At 53.4% G+C, this 17,227-nt stretch overlaps 1 protein-coding gene across 6 annotated transcripts in view; it reads right to left on the bottom strand.

Moving 5' to 3' along the window:
- The window catches only part of RGS3 (regulator of G protein signaling 3), a 158,657-nt gene that overhangs the window by 58,185 nt on the left and 83,245 nt on the right, over positions 1-17,227 (bottom strand). For all 6 annotated transcript variants that reach the window (XM_014585618.2, XM_014585638.2, XM_027769509.1 and 3 more), the window contains 3 exons: positions 16,687-16,798; positions 10,144-10,187; positions 3,703-3,825 (listed from right to left, as the gene is read on the bottom strand). In XM_014585618.2, coding sequence (XP_014441104.1) covers positions 3,703-3,825; positions 10,144-10,187; positions 16,687-16,798 — 279 coding nt within the window. The remainder of the gene's footprint in view (positions 1-3,702; positions 3,826-10,143; positions 10,188-16,686; positions 16,799-17,227) is intronic.

Genomic DNA, 17,227 nt, shown 5'->3' with positions numbered 1-17,227 from the left:
CAGCAGGAGGCTCACTGTCTGATCAAGGGGCAGCCAGCCAGGACCCCACTGGATCCCTCTTGGGTCCTGCAGGCATGGCCTTGCTTGGATCTCCACTCTGATTAGAAGAATTCCCAAAGAACTGAGACCAGGTCTCCTTTATCTCTGTGACTCAGGAAGACCTAAACCAGTATCTGGCACAGAGAAAGCACTTATTATGTAAATTTGAATACCTGAAATCATACATCTCTGCCTCTCCCTATTAATATAGGACCTCAAGGGCCAGGAGTGAGAAGCAGAACAGCAGTCCTGGTGCACGAAGCGAACACAAGTTATGCCCTCCAGGGACAGGTAATAGTCCTGCAAAGGAAGTAGGGGGGAAGGTTTGAGCAGAGGGCAGCTGGGGCAGAAGGGGAGGCCATTTATTTCTACAGAAAGAAGAAGAGAGAACCTCAGACCTAGCCAGGGAAGCTTCCTTGCCCTACCCACATTAGTTAGCTGAGAGGAAGCAGGAAAGAGGCAGTGGATGCCCAGAAAGGGCGGCCGAGTGTTGCTGCCTGCCTGCCAGCATCCATCCTGCTGAGACCCCTGCACTGCACGGTGGCAGGAGCCTCAGAGATAGCACAGAAAGCCTAGGCCTGCCTGCACCCCTGCCCACCCACAACAGGAGAGCAGACCTGGCCCCCAAAGGCAGATTTCCTAGAAGTCAAGTTATGCCGAAATCTTCAGAGTAGAGTTCCCTGGTAGAAATTAGAAGACCCCAGCCCCACAGCTTTGGTGATAATTACAGAGCTTGACATGCTGAAAACACCACCTGACCAATGACCAGATAGGATCACGGGGGTCATGGGAATCTGTTGCCAAAGGTCACACGGCAGGTAGCAACACACCTGTCCCACTATTGTTGAGTCCATCTCTTTTTAATTCCCTCCTTTCTACCAAAAAAAAAAAAAAAAGTCTATTTTATTTTCAGGACAAATGGTATTTATGGTGTTTTGCAAATTTGGGAAGAACTTAACATTCCTTGAGACATTTGAACAATGCTCCATCCAAGGAGCCAGCAAACACTGTGGGTTGGTTTGTGTATTTATTGTCAGAGGGGGTGTGCACTCACCAGAAAGGGGGAAGAAAGAAAGGAAGAAAGCAACCCCCCCTCCAAACAGGGCATGTCATACTGTGATCCGCTCTTCTTCATTTATCCATGCTGCCTGCCATGTTTTTCAAGCCACCAGAGCCAGGACTCAAACCATGGTGAGCCATACGGAGTCTGGCTCCCTTAACCATTGGGCTATGGGGCCAGCCCAGCAAACACTGTTGAAAGGAGCAGGAGATGAGGGTTGAGCAGGGCCTGCAAGCAAGCTGGAAGAGTTGCCTTCTGAAGCTCTCTTTCCCCAGAGATACATTTGGGGATGGGGCAGGAGGGATTGTTCAGTAGAAGGCAGATGTAAATAAGCATGCTACTCTGGATGTAGAATGAATGGGCCAAGCAGGACCCTGGGAAAAGAAGCCAGTCTTGGCCTCCCTCTTTCCCCAGAGGATGGTGACTTTGGTGGAAAGGCTGTGGCCCAGCCCATGATAAGGAGGTTTGTGGTCACCCTGAGACTGCCAGGCCCTGATGGAGCTGCGCACAGGTGGGGTGGGCTGGAAGCCTGGGCCCAGTCACTAAGGTTGCTAAAGCATTCCTGGAGCCTAGAAGGGCTGGGAGAATTCTCTCGTCAAGAGCTTCTCTCAGGAAGCCTTCTGTAAGTGACTACAAGGAGTAAGTGCTAAGACTTAGGTCTCAGGTGTTTTTCATGGAGGTAGGGATGAGGAAGGCTGATCAGTAAGACCCTGGGGGGCTCCCTAACGAAAGATGCTTACAGAACCCTCTCTAAGGAGAGGGGATGGTTACAGAACAGCCATGGGGAGCGTGGAGTCTAGGGCAGGATCCAGTTCTCCAGCCCAGAAGAAGACTCAGGTTGGCCCAGCAGCCAGGTACCCCTTCTTCACCATTCTCTCACCCACACGCAGCTTCTCCACTACACACACATTTAAGGAGTTGTACTTTGGAGAGGTGCCCAAACTCACGGCCATAGATACCCATGCATCTCGGCATGGCCCTGAAGCCATGCCCCAAATCCTCGGGCCCTCCCAGGGTCAGCCTGCCAAGCTGGCAGCCCTGCAGAGACCAGAGCCCAGCTCAGAAATGGCCCATCACTCACTGTCCTCCAAACCCAATTCTCCGAATTCTCCGAGGCATTGAGAAGGCTGCTGTCAACTTGCTCTAGAGCCAGCAAACTGCAGTTACGGCAAGATCACTGTTTGTTCCAGAATGGGAGGATTATTGGCCCAAAGGAAAGAAAGCTGAGAGCACAAGTGCAGCCCCTTGCTGTCCCAGGAGCTGTTCCAGTGAAGAGGGAGCAGCCTGGATTCTGACCGTGACCAGACGGGCAAGGCAAGGCAGCTGAAGCCACAGCGACAGGTCTCTGCTCCATGGAACCAGCCAGTGTTGCATGGGGCCACCTGTGCAGTGCGGGAGAAGGCGCTCCCCACACCACTGCCTGCCAGGCACTGTGTTCGGGACTGTATAATGCAGCCTCTCCTCCAGTTCCTATGACAATTCTCTGGGGAGGAATACTGTCCCCAGGTTACTGATGGGGACAATATCAAGGCACAGAGCAGTAGAGCAATTTTCCCCAGGTCACACTGGCAGTCGGGGTAAAACATGACTCTGAAGTCCATGTTCTTCCCACTCTCTTCGCTCATCCAAGTTATTCCTGTCCTGACTAGTATAAAAAATAAGGTAACTTTCCAGTCCGAGATGGTAATCCTCAGATTCCCGCTCGCTTCGGGAATGGCTGGGAGCTGCGGCCCTGCACTGCCCCTCCGAAAGCCCACTGCACATGCGCGGAGGGCCTGAGCCCATTGGGAAGGAGCAGGAGGCCAGCGCTTCACAGGCTGTAGATACTCTCATTTCTCCTCTTCCTTCAGATCCAGCAGACCAACCACCTCAGCAAATTCTGCAGCCAAACACACCGAATCCCCAAATGCCAGCACTTGATTCTAGTGAGAGCGGGGACCTGAATGACTCACAAGTGGGGGAAGCAACTGTGCCTTGTGTCCAGCATTGGGGCATCAAAGAAAGAGGCTGTGGCGCAGGCCCATGCTGTCCTGTCATCCAGGCATCAGACCAGCTGAGCAGTGCCCAGCCCAGAGCCGCCTCAAACGGGAGTCTCTTGTCTTCCCTGGTGCGCGGCTGGCCAGTCCCCAGGCCCCAACAGGCCAAACTCATTTCTACTTGGCTCTGGCCTGCACCGAACTATAACAGCTTCTGCTGCAACATCTCCTTAATTACATCTGCCTCGGGCCAATGGTAAACATCAGTGCGGTACCCCTGGGCACAGCTTACCCAGTGGTGGGGGCCTACGGGGTGTGTGCCAGGCAGCAGCGGGAAGGCCAGCTCAAATTAAACCTTGGGCGAACCCAAGAACAGAGCTGGGGAGAGATGGGTCATGCTTCATTTGACTCTTGCTTTACCAGAGCAACTTCAAACCCACTCAACAGACCCCGTGAGACGCCAAGAGGGAGAGACACTCAAGTACTGGCCCCCTTGCCAAGAGCTTCTTCCCCAGACCCAAGTTCTAAGCTCGAGCTGGACCCATGCTCCATTCGGAGGCACAAGGGCCCAGGCTGGCAGGGGGACAGTGGGGTAGCCAGGGTCACAGTCACTGGCAAGGTGCTTACCTTGCTCTCCAGGGGTGACGCTGCCAGCTGTTGCTGCTTGGCGATGTTCTCCGACAGGCACCAGCACACTCTCTTCTTCTGCTCCTGCGAGTGCGCTTCCAAAGTGAATAAGCACTCTGCCTTCTGACGTCAGGGAAAACAGAAGGGATGGTCAGGGCTGCTCCCGGGTCCAGGGGGCTCCCAAATGCAAGCCCATCCCTGAGCTCTGGAGAGTGAGGCGCAACCGGGAGGGGAGTGTCCGCTAAAAGCCACAAATGCACACTAATCCCTGGTGACATTGAGGCAGCCAGAGGAGCAGGGAAGTGGGTTCAGGCCCAGCAGGCGAGCTGCAGGCCATGGGTGGGGGAGGGAAGGAGGCAGTGTCTCCCCACACAGTGGAGGCCTATTGAGAGTGGTAGAACAGAGGCAATGAGGTCATCCCTAGGGGCAGGCAGCACAAGGCAGGAGCTGGAGTGGGGGACATGGGTAACCCAAGGGCCAAGGCTCCTTCCTCCCTGCCCCCCAGACCCCCTCTCCCTCATAGCACACTCCTCTGATCACAATGCCCAGATGAGGGGTGGGACAGACATACCGACAGAACCCACACAGCAGCTCAGATCCCTCTGGGAAGTCTGGCCGTCATGAGGGCCTCTGCTGCTCACCAATGCCTGGCACAATGACTGACCTTCCCTGGTGCTCAGCTGGCTGGTCCCCAGCCCCCAGTAGTCTAAACTCATTTCCACTTGGCTCTGGCCTGCACTGAGCTGTAACCGCTTCTGCAACAACCATCCCCTCAATCACATCTGCTTAACGGAGGGCAGCAACAGCTCCAATACTGCTGTCATTTCAATCCCCCTCTGCTCTTTAACCTTGTTAAGAGGCACGGCCCCATCTCCCCAGCCAGACGCTAACTTCCTTCTAGAAGACGTTGTGCATCTGGGCTTACTTAGCACAGTGCTCAGAGAGTACACTCGGTAAGCTCTGGCTGCTTACCGGAGGCACTTCCGGGATGAGGTCAACTCCAGATCAGCTTTGGTGCAAGCACCAGGGAGCCACAGGGACAAGGGAGTCGCCTCCGAAACAGAAGGCTCTGGGTCAGGGCAGGGTGGGCCGCATGCCCAGAGTGCCGACCCATCACCAGGTGTGCTGATCGGGGATTACAAACTCTCCCTGACTGCTGGAATTTTATTTATTATTTTGGTTTTTTTTGAAGAGGTTTTTGCTATAGGGTGTGTGCGCTCGCCAGACAGACAGAGAGAGACAGAGACAGAAAGCAAGAAATCACCCCCCAGGGGGCATGGCCATGCCACAACCCCTTCTCCTCCATTCTCCTCTCGGGATCTTGGGCACACAAGCACACGCACCCAGCGTGAGTTTTAAGTCACCGGGTCCAGGACTTGAACCGCGGTCGACTACATGGGAGTCCAGCAACATAGCCATTACGTTAACTGCTGGTCCCCCAGCAGTTCATTTCTTTAATAAATACCTGTTGAGCATCTGCTCAGGGACCATTGATCACAGTCCTGAGAGAGTACACTCGGTAAGCTCTGGCTGCTTACCGGAGGCACTTCCGGGATGAGGTCAACTCCAGATCAGCTTTGGTGCAAGCACCAGGGAGCCACAGGGACAAGGGAGTCGCCTCCGAAACAGAAGGCTCTGGGTCAGGGCAGGGTGGGCCGCATGCCCAGAGTGCCGACCCATCACCAGGTGTGCTGATCGGGGATTACAAACTCTCCCTGACTGCTGGAATTTTATTTATTATTTTGGTTTTTTTTGAAGAGGTTTTTGCTATAGGGTGTGTGCGCTCGCCAGACAGACAGAGAGAGACAGAGACAGAAAGCAAGAAATCACCCCCCAGGGGGCATGGCCATGCCACAACCCCTTCTCCTCCATTCTCCTCTCGGGATCTTGGGCACACAAGCACACGCACCCAGCGTGAGTTTTAAGTCACTGGGTCCAGGACTTGAACCGCGGTCGACTACATGGGAGTCCAGCAACATAGCCATTACGTTAACTGCTGGTCCCCCAGCAGTTCATTTCTTTAATAAATACCTGTTGAGCATCTGCTCAGGGACCATAGGTCCTGGAACTAAAGAGGCCAATATGTAAGAATAAGTCCTGCTCCTCAGCTCAGGGGCACGGACAGTAAGGAAACAATCAGGTAAATAGTAGAGTGACAAATGGTGAAAATGTCACCAAAGTCATAAATGGAGAGGTGACACTTGAGTCAGGTGGTCACAGAAGGTCTCTTAAGGCCTGAACAGGGATAGCCAGAAGGAAAGCGTGTGGCAGAAGCTGTCCCAGAAATGAAAAACAGCAGATGCAAAAACCCTACACAGAGGTTGGCTCTCATCATCATCTCGTAGCATTTGGGGACTTTGCTACCCGGTCAGCCAACCCAGTCCTCAGGGATGCCACCCCACTGGTCAGGAAGGAGCCACCTCCCATGCTAGGAGTCCCCAGAGTACCAGCCATTCCTCTCCTCCCCAAAGTAATCAGAATCCGGATCTCCCTAAAAGCCTTGGAGGGGCGGGACGAAAGCCTTGCCTGCTGGCCTCAGGGAACTGGATGGGTGTGTTGAGGCAATCCTGCAGCTTCAGACCTCCAGCTTCCCAGAACCTCCAGGCCACTGCAGGGGAAGGGCGCCCCAGCAAGACCCTAGAATTCCCCTGGAGGAACAGGTTGGGCAGGCACACCCTGACCCCAGGGACCCCTCCACTCCCCCGTGCTCCCTGTCTCCTTGTGGTCCCCCTGCAAGGGGAGGGAGAGGGGGAACTATGGTCCTTTAGAAAGGCTGTCACTCCACAAAGCTGGCCCTGGCCCAAGCCTCCCAGTCCTACATTTTTCTTTTCTTTTTTTTTGGAGAGGTTTTTGCTATAGGGCGCGTGCGCTCGCCAGAAAGACAGAGAAAGACAGAGAGACAGAAAGCGATAAATCACCCCCCAGGGGGATGGCCACGCAGAAATCCCTTCTCCTCCATTCTCCTCTCGGGATCTTGGGCACGCGCGCACATGTGCCCAGTGTGAGTTTAAGCCACCAGGTCTGGGACTCAAACCGCGGTCGACTACGTGGGAGTCCAGTGACATAGCCATTATGCCAACTGCTGGTCCCGCATAGCCTTCAGAAGGCAGGTGGGTCTCAGAGCAGCTATGGGGTTCACTGGCAGCTCTTTATATGACTGTTCACTGCTCTAAGTTCCAGGAAAGGGGGCCTCTCCCTGTAAAAGTGTGCGAAGGCCTCCCCAGGCTATGAGGCCCTCTCACAGAGAAAGCCTCCTACCCCGAATCCTGGGACAGCCCCGGAGTGCTAAGCACTTGACCAGCAGTGCCTCATAAGGTAGCAGCTGTGATGATCCCCATTTTACTGACACCTCAATAACCACTGTCCCTCCCCTGCCCTTGGGGAATGTCCTTGGAAAGCCCCGCTTCTCTGCCTGGGATGGTGACCACATTGCCTGTCAACAGCAGAGTGGGGCTTGGTCTCTGGCTCAGAGAACTGAAGTTAAAGCCCCTCTAGTGCTAGAGGACCTAGAAGACGTCCAAGGCACCAGGGACCTAAGCCCAAGGCTGGCCCCAGTGGGAGGACTAGCTGTCTTAGGTGGGCAAATGCTTTGGGGAGGCCTGAGCATTGGAGACTGACCTGGCCAAGAAGGACAGCGCAAGTCAGCTTCTTCCAAAGAGGCTGAATTCCTATCACCCGAAACCTGTCTAAATCAGGGGCCTCATGTGACCCATGTCTCTTAATCCAGCATGTGATCCAACTGATCCTACTCATCCTTTTCAACACTGATGCGCTCGGGGCCCTCAACCCAGGGTCAAGGCAGTAAGCTGCCCTGAAGGCACCCCCATGTAACTCACTCAGAGGCGGGGCTAAGTGACAGCCAGCGACACTTGCAGGTGTTCGGTCAGGCACAGAGCTCTCAGCTCATAGGCCCAATCCTGCAGCACCAGGTTCAGACCTCTACATTAAGCGTGGGCATCCTTGGGGACGGAAGGTGGTGTGGTAGTTAAGGAATTGGACTCCCACATGGCCAGCCATGGTTCAAGTCTCAAAACTGGTGCCTCACTTTCTCACTCACTCTCTCTCTCTCTCTGTCTCTCTCTGGCCAAATTAAAAAATACTACTACTAATAATGATAAATAAAATGAAATAAGTCATTCTTAAAAAACATAAATTAAAAATAAAAATGGATTATTTAAAGATAAAACAAAATGCAAAAAAGTGAGCATCTTCACAACCAGTTAGACTCCTAGCTCCTCTTGGCCTCTCCCACACCCCTAGCCTGTTTCCCTCCTTGTCCCTGAACTAATTGTATCTATATAAATAAACAAAACCTCTTCAGCTATGATTGACGTCTCCTCACCTTTTTTGAGAAACAGTCTCAAAACATTCATTCAATTCTCCTAATGGCCATCTCACAGGTAGAAGGAGAGGCACAACTGTTGCCATTTTTCAGACTAGAAAATTCAACTCAGACTCAGAGAGGTTGAGCCACTGGCCAGAGGCGATCTCAGGAGAGGAGGATTCACATTTGCCTTCTGCCTCCTCTGGAGCTCACGGTCTTGCCCTGTTTGTATACCCCCGTGTAAATTGCGAAGAATGCAAACTAGTCCTCTTAGCTTTCTTTTTAAAAGATCAATACATCATTTGCGATGTCTCTAATGGAGAATAAATGAATATGAAAAGCTCTTCCCCTTGTTATGAAGCTGACAATAATGAGAGGGACCATTTATTGAGAACTCACCATGTGCCAGGCTCTGTGCTAAGTGCCTGGGAGGCAGGGTCTTATCTGATCCCATTTAATCATTACAACCCCTTGAAGCAGGCCTCATCAGGCTAGTTTCAGAGGTGAATCTGTTAGTCTCCCCTGATCACTCAGGAAATGGCAGAGTCAAGACTCACATCCAGGTCTGTCTAACCCCAGAGCCCAGACTCTTCAATCAATGGAACCAGCATCAGATCGTGGATCAGAGAAGGGTCCCTGGCCCGTGTGCCCATTGCCTCGATGCCCCGTGTACTCCAAAGCCAGCCGTGGGCTGCTCTGTGCCATGGGTGTGGAGGGGCTGAGGGGCACCTGTGGAGACCCAGAGACATGGACAGCTCAGGTCAGCCCCACCCAGGACCTCACAGCTGGGGAATAATCAGAGCTGCTAGCACCCGGGCAATTGGGGGTTTCTCAATGGAGAGTCGAAAAGCCCTTCCAAATGCTGACGCTCTTTCCCCTAGTTCCTTCTCTGGGTGCCAACTGCACATCAGGCAATGATGAGAAATCATTTGCTGAAAGTTCCAGCTAAGAGGTGAGTTTGGGACGCTCCATGGGATCTGAAATCGCCGGTGTCAAGAATGTCTTGGGTTATGGAGCAGGGAGGTGACTTGGCTTCCCTGATTACAGATGTGCCTCTCCTAAATAACAACCCATTAAGAGAACAGGGAGGCTTCTAGAAGCCTTTGAGCTTCAATTCCTCAGCCCCTTGAGGTCAGATCACCTAGCACTTTACTGAAATAAAAGACCCCAAATCAATATCTCTTCGATGATCTTTGGAAGGCTTAGAGGTCACAGACCCCTGAAAGCCAATGGAGTGAAAGTGCTCATCTCTGGGAAATACAAACCCAGCCTGGCAGGAAGCTCTTTAGATATTACAGAACTTAGAGACTCACTTCAGGAGTGCTCGAGAAAACCAGAATCCAGAGTGGAGGGGCTGGTGGAGGAGCCTGGCCTGGCTCCCAACTTCCCCAACCACACTCTGCTCACGGGGCACCCTGGAAATGACCACGCTCAGCACTGAAGTGGTCCCACCAGCCATTTCTTGTGCCCTGGGAGGGATGTGGCTGACATGGGGTGGGGGTAGGGGGACATCCAATGCCCTTGTGGCCCTCAGGTCTGCACGGCAGGCAGCCAGGTCCCCAGATCAGTTATGACAATGTGCACTGCCTCTTTAGAATTCCCTGTTCTCTCCTGAAGGTTTCTTTCCCCCCAGAGTCTATCCATGAGGCCTTGAACCTCTTATCTTAGCCAGAGACCAAAAGAATAATTTTTCAGACACAAATTCCTTCTCAAAAAGGTGTATTCCTCTTGGTCACCCCCTACAGACCAGGCCGCACTTGCAGAGTATGGCCAGTATAGACTCTCTTTCAAGAGAGAAGGAATTGTGGTATAGTCATCTACCACAGGGTGTGATTTCTCACTTCCCCCTTCACTGTCTCTCTGGTGAGTGCACAGGCCCTATGTCAGAAACAAACAAACAAACAAACCAATCTTTAAAAAAAATCATGGTGACATGCAGAAGCAGGGACTGATACTCCCATTCTACAGAACAAACTGCCCTTCCAGATTTGCCCAGGACCACTGTGTGAGTCTATGTGGAGGCTGGCACCAGAACCCTGGTCTAGAACCCAGCCCAGCATCTTCCCCCAAGTACTCAATCACAGAGCTCTCTCCTCAAGGAGAGAAGAAGGACTCACCTCTGCTAGATACAGCACGCAGAATTTCAGGTCTTCTGAAGAACCTTTGAGAGAGCAGAGAGTAAGATTTGCATTAGAGTTGGTTAAAGACTCCCAGCAGTTTGCTGGGGCGTAGCAGCTGTCTCTCCAGAAGGCTGTGTGTGGTGCTTGCTGGACAAAGGGAAAAAGAGGCAGATGCAGAGGAACAGAGAAATCTCTGGAACAAAGCCCACTAAATAACCAACCAGGGTGATCATGGCTAGAAAGCCATTGCCCGCAGGTCAGCCTGGCCCAAGGAATGCTAAGATCTCGTTCCCAGGAGAAGGAGCCAGGCGCACCCTCTGGGCCTCCAACAGCAGGGAACTGTCATCTATCCCAGGAGCCTCTTCCTCTTCAAGATCTCCCCAGTAAGGGACGTGGAGGCTGCACACCTTTGGGTTTTACTTTGAATACTCCAACTGCTTCCGCCATTTTGAAATTCGACAAGGGCCACTTAATTCCTAGGTTGTGTTTCCAACCAGGAAATGTGTGGGCCACAAAGGGGCAATCCCCAATCATGACCTGGTTGGAGCCCAGAGATGGCTTCCTACCCTGAGCCTAAGCCCTCTGTGTGTCTTCCTAGATCTTCCTCACCCCTGGCCCAGGATCCCAAACTCAACCATTCACCGAGCCCTCTCCCCCAGGAGTAGCTGGAAGAGACCATCCTCCAGGAGCTGAGGTACAAGACCTCCCCTAACACAATCAACATTTGCGCAGAGTGCCTCTAAGTACAAGGACTGGCTGTTGGGGAAGGCTTCCTGGAGGAGGACCCTTTTGAGCCATAATAGAACTCAGCATGGGAAGAAAGGCCACTCCGGGAGGTGGGAACAGCACAGGCAAAGGCACTCAGGTTACCACTGAGTCAATGCCTAGGCTTCAGGCTATCTTTTTTTTTTTTTTTTTAATTTGTTAGAGGGCATGTGTACTTACTGGAGACAGAGAGAGAGGGAAAAATAAAAAGAAAGAGAAAGAAAAAGAGAAAGAGAAAAGGCAAGGAAAGCGCCCCCCATGAGAGATGGCCATGCCACAATCCGTTCTCCTCCATTTCTCCTTTCAGGATTTTGGGCACGCATGTACATGCAACCAGAATGTTTTTCAAGCTGTCAGGTCTGGGACTTGAACCATGTTCTTGGCCATGTGGGATCCAGCTCCTTTCACCACCATGCCACTGGCTGGCCCAGCTGTCATGTTTGAGGGAATCAACTATACAGCATAGAGAATATTGAACTCATGAAGTTCCATAGGATTGTGGAGGAGCATCGTGCTACGTGCCAAGCACGTTCAAATGCTTCCGTGCATAAGTTCAACTCTCACTGCCACCTTAGGAGGCAAGGATTATTATCAGCCAGGACTCAGAGGGGAAAACAGAGGCACAGATGGATTACATCACTTGCTCCAGGTGGTGAGGAAGAGAGTCAGGATTTAAACCTGGATAGCCTGGCTCCAGAGCCTACACTCTGACCCTCTCTGTGTCCCACTGCTCAAGTGTCCATCCGGCACACAGGTCCCACCCAGGCCCTTTGTCCTGTCAAGGCAGCAGCCCCAGTGCTGTGCTCAAAGTGACCCCGCATTTGTTTGAATCAGAGAAGCTGTCAAAGAACCCAAAACTTGTCATGAAGAAAAGGCATCAGGATAAAAATAGACTGTGGGTCAAGCCAAATCCTAGGAAAAGCAGTGAGTCAGGGCCCTGCCATGGGTGAAGGCGAGGCCCTCCTGAAGCAAGCATAAGCAATTGCCTGCACAAAAATATTCCTAGGGCCAGGGTCTGCCAGCCAGAGCCAAAGAAGGATAGCCCCTAAGTAAATGGGGTTCACTCTGGACTTAGTAAGAAAACCTTCTACTTGTTCCACCTGGAATGGGTCAGGGAGAGAGGGAGCCCTGCCCAGAAGGTCCACCATGTTTCCCAAAACCAGAATTGCAAAGCTTCTGCTGGTTCCTGGTGTTACTGAGGGTGGGAACAAGAGGAGGTGGTTTCTTTTTGTTTAAGAAAACACTGGGGTATGACTTTTCAGAAACAGACCCTAGTGCTAGGGAAGAGCCACAGAGATGGATGAGAGAAAATAACTGAAATTCAGGTTTGGGAAGCTGGTGTGAGAAAAGAGAAAGCTCTAGAAGGGAGGAAAGTGCCAAGAGAAGAGAGCCTCCAGGAAACAAGAGGCCAAGGTGGAGGGACACACCCTAAGACGCATCTCTGCAGCAGGGGATGGTTGATGGAGGGCCTCAGCCGTGTTCTGTGCTGTAGCACGCCCCCTCGCCATGGGCCTGACCTCCCTGCGTTGGCTGCACATTCTCACTGAAGTCGGCTCCACGCCACAGCCAAGCGCTGGCGGCACTTGGCGAGAAGGCAGGAATGGGGGCAGTGCTCAGCATGGTTCGGAGCTGCACAAGACAACAATCCCAGGAAGCCAAGGGTGCCAAGGAGGAGCTGCAGCTGCGGGAAGGCAGGCTACAGGGGGCTGACCCAGGAGGGTAACCTCAGCCCCTTCTGGAACATCAGAACTGGGATCTAGTGCAGTCCAGCAGGGCCACCGAGGCAGCATGCATGTGGGGTTCCCAGCTGCCACTGTCATTTCAAAACTCAGGAACCATTTGGTTCTAGAGTGGGCCTCACTTTCCCCCAAGAAATGTGTGGCCCGTATAGGGGGGCTACAGACCAGAGATGACTTCTTGGCCCAGGTTCGAATCCCCCATCATTTCCTGTGGCCCACTAACACCTAGTCTGAGATCCTACACCTAACCATTCACCAGGCCCTCTCCGCCCACTGAGGCAAGCCGGGAGGGTTGCTGTCATCATTCTCTAGATACAAAGACTGAGGTCCAGGGAAGGAAACAACTTGCATGAGGCACAGAGTGAGTACGTGGATCGAACCCTGGATGGCCCGTCTTCAAATTCTGCATCCCTGACCACTACACCACACTTCGCTTCCTCCATAGTTTACTTGTGTGTCATCCCACCAGGCTCTGAGCTCCAGAGGGACATGGTCTCTTCCACAGCAGCCAGCGTGGAGATGGGCTCCGAGGACCTTCTCAGAAAATACCGGCTAAGACTGAACTCCAAGCAATCCAGCAGCTGAGACCTAAGAAGCAGATTTCAGAGACTGGGCGCCTGGCTCCGCAGGCTGGATGGAGAGCCCAAGAATCAGCTAGATATTTCCAGGCTGTTTGAGAGAACAGAGCAGGCCAGGAAGACACACTGGGGGCGTGATGCCGGCCGCCTGGGAGGCAGAAACACAAAGAGTAGCAAAACCAGCAGGAGGCAGAGACAGGAAGAGACCACAATGGGGCCCCGGCTGACCGGAGATGTCCCAATTGTTAGCGCCAGTTCTCCGCCTGTTCCCATTACACTGCCATTCAGCCCCTGCTGAAGCTTGGGAGGAGCTGAGTAGTAGGGGGAAGGAGGATTTAAGCAGGCACCAGCCCTGAGCCCTGGAGGAAGGCATCCTCACCTCCCAGCTCCCCTTATAGTCATTCATTCATTCACCCAACATTCACCAAGCGACCATGATGGCCCATGCTTGGCTGACAGAGCTAAGGACTCTTCAGACAAGTCACATAAGGGAGTCCTTGGTCCCTAGGATGGGGCAGAGTCCCCCCCTTCCATGGAGTAGTCCTCGGCCCCATCGGCCAGAAAGGCTCAGTGTCTTTCTTGTTTACCATCTCCTCTCCCCAACCTGAACTCTACACACATGTTGATTTGAAAGAGACAAGCACAAGACCCAGGCATAGTGAGCAGTGTTAATCAGAGGCTGTTCTGCCAACAGAGGCTCCAGCTGAGGCCCCAGATGCATCTCTTAAAAGCCTCACTCAGGCCCTTGCAGCAGCGGGTCTCTGGGGGCACAGGGGAGGCGGGCAGGAAACCGGATGCCAGGACTCGGAACATCGGGTCCTGTGGCTTAGCTCGGACTGCAAGAGAAGGGGTCACTGGACTTCCGTGACCCTCTGGGCTCGCGAGCCATTCTCAGGGGAGAAGGGGTGGTGACGGCGAGAAGTGAGGGCTCTGCTGATGCCTGGCAAGACACTGGAGCGCCGGAATGTGCACCCTGAGTGCTCAGTGTTATGGAGCCATTTCCTTCACTCTCAGCAGCAATCAGGCCCCTTGGAGGTCTGCCCTAAACCATCTGTCCAATAAATCCAGGGCAGGTGCACAGATGCACAGATGCACATGCACACACACACACACAAGTATGTACACATGCACGCACACATGCACATAGACCCCTTTCCCAATGGGCTCTAATGGCAGCCGTAGTCAGCTCTCTTGAGAAGCGCTGTCTTGGCTACCTCGGCCCTTATCTAGCTTGCCTGGCATCTGCAGGGACAGGAACTGGTCTCCAGCCCAAGAAAGCCATGCCTGCCAAGGCTGCTGCTCATGCACAGCTCAGCATTAGAAGAGTCTTATTTCTCTGGCTCCACAATTCCTGCTCAACCACCACCATGGGTGGAAGATGGAGCTCAGAGCTCCCCCGGCCCCTGACTTCAGGTCTTGGGTCTGGGAGCCACAATTCCTGCTCAACCACCACCATGGGTGGAGGATGGAGCTCAGAGCTCCCCCGGCCCGACTTCAGGTCTTGGGTCTGGGAGCTCCAGAAGAAAATAACCCAGTCAATTCCTAGTCCAGGACCCCTGAGAAGTAAAGGCAGGACAGTAAGGAACTATCTAGCTTCTTAGCACCCTTGGGGGCCTGTCCAGGGGTGTCAGAGCTGGGAGGGAAAGCAGAGGGCTGGCCCAGCCCTACTGTGGTTGGAGACCTTAAAGGCCAGAGAGGGGAAGGGCCAGCTGAAGCCGCACAGACCCAGACCCCCAGCTACTGCCCTCTGCTCTTCCACAGCCCTCTCTCCTCCAACCTCTGCCCAAAGCGCAGCCAGTTTGAGGCCCCCTTCCCCTCCATCCTTTCTGCAGGAAACTGAGCAGACGCAGGTCCCAGGCCTGTGGCCCAGCTCTGTCAAGTACACGAGAGGGTAAGGGTTTCATTCTTATAATCGATTAGTGTGAATTACTGAGCACCCCTCATAGGGAGAGGGAAACAGAGAAGGGACCTTTCAGTTACTGCACGTGTGTGAGTGTGCTGCCTTCCCGTGGGAGAACAGGGGTACAAGGAGAATTTCCAAGGAGGCGGGGGCTGGGGCCTGGAACTTTAACCTGCTCCCCTCCAATGGGCACAGGGGTGCTCCCAGGAGGCCAGGGTCTGAGGTGAAGTTGAGAGCACTGCCCCTCTGCACGGCTCCGGGGTCAGACTGAGCCCGTCCTAGGGGGAGTGACTTGCTCTTTCCCCCAGGGAATGCCCTGCTTTGGGGCAGGAGAAAGTCAGAGCAGGAGAGTTGTAAGTGACTTCCTGTGGGGGGGCAAGAGTGGAGGTTCTCACACTGACAGGGTTTCCAAGGAGGAAGAACTGCCCGGGCACCAAGCTCACAGGATGGGTTTGCAAACAGTCAGGAAGTTTTCCTGGAGCAAAACTCGCCAAAACAGAATTCTTTCACAGGCTAATATTTTCCTCCCTGCCCCTGTCACCCATGCTCCAACAGGTCTGTTGTTGTTTTCATAATCTGGGAGAGGAAATCGAGCCCCTTGCAGCGGAGACCTCAGGCGCCAAACCAAACCGCTCAACAGATACTCCCAGCTGGCTTCCCGTTGCTCCGCCAGGGGAGGAGGGCACGATGGAAAGTTTAGGTTAGAAATTCACCCTTGGGCCAGCCCATGGTGTGCTGATTAAGGTGACTGGGTCCCACATGGCTAACTTGGTGGTTCAAGTCCTGGACCCAGACGCTTGAAAAACATGCCTAGCACGTAGGTGTGCCCAGAATCCCAAGAGGAGAAATGGAGGTTAAAGAATTCCAGCATGGCCACTCCCCAGGGGTGGTTTCTCACTCCCTCTACCCCCATCTCTCTATTTCTCACTGGTGAGCACACACTCTCTCTGACAATATTATTATTTAAAAAAAAAAAAAAAAGGAAAAGAAATTTGCTTTTGCTTGCCACCCCCAGCTGCCTTGGCACTGGCCAGGGCCGTGACACAGGAGGAGACGGGGTAGTGGCCTCTCTGTTCATGGATATGTGAGGTGAGCGGGGTGACAACTAGCCTTCATAGGGCACCTGTTGTGGGCCAGGCACTTTGCATATGTGACCTAATTTCATCTTCATGACAGCCTCTGAGATACTGCTGTTATCCCCAACTACACATGAGGAAATGGGCTCAGAGAGGCTGAGGAACTAATCCAGGGTCTCTCTATTAATAAGGCCCAAGAGCCAAGGTTTAGACACAGGTCTGCTGGAGACCAGAGCTCTTCCCACCCTACTCAACAGTCTCCCCAGGAAGCTCAGGGTACATCTCAAGGTCTGCCAACCTGGAGTGGAAGGCCAGTGTGTGAGAGCCTCCTAGTCCAGGGACAGAGCCCAACAGCACACACTCAACTGCCCCATGATGGTGCTGCCCGGATCCCAGAGAGGTACCCAAACTGGGACTCCACACTGCCAAGCAGTGGGACACCAGGCAAGTGGGAGGCCGGGGCATCTGGGGAACTGGCCTACCTTCCTGCAGCTTCACACTCTGGAGGTAGAGGGGGTTCCTCAGGACGTTGCAACGGCCAGGCTCGTCCTCCTTGGTGAAGAGCAGCAGGTCTGAGTAGGCAAACAGTGTCACCTGCATCGGGAGAGCAAACAGAATTGGCTGCACTGCTGGCCCTTGCAGCCTGGGAGCCACAGCCTCCCCTGCAGGTCCAAGGACCACATCTCCGTCATCTGAGGCAGAATCTGGACCAACTCTCAGTGGCTTCAGCCAAGAGCAGGAGCCTGACTTGCAGTCAAGAAGGCCTCTTGGGCCCAGCAGTTAGCATAATGGCTATGTTGCTGGACTCCCATGTAGTCAACTGCAGTTCGAGTCCTGGACCTGGTGGCTTAAAACTCACACCAGGCACATGTGCATTCGTGCCCAAGATCCCGAGAGGAGAATGGAGGAAAAGGGATTACAGCATGGCCATCCTCCCCGGGGAGTGATCTCTCGCTTTCTGTCTCTCTCTGTCTGTGGCAACTCACGAGCCCTATAGCAAAAAACCTCTCCAAAAAAATAAAT

The sequence above is a fragment of the Tupaia chinensis genome, unplaced genomic scaffold (assembly GCF_000334495.1).
Source record: "Tupaia chinensis unplaced genomic scaffold, TupChi_1.0 Scaffold000081_1, whole genome shotgun sequence".
Taxonomy (NCBI): Eukaryota; Metazoa; Chordata; class Mammalia; order Scandentia; family Tupaiidae; genus Tupaia; species Tupaia belangeri.
Note: the sequence above shows the minus strand (reverse complement) of the source record. Positions and strands in the feature narration are given on the sequence as shown.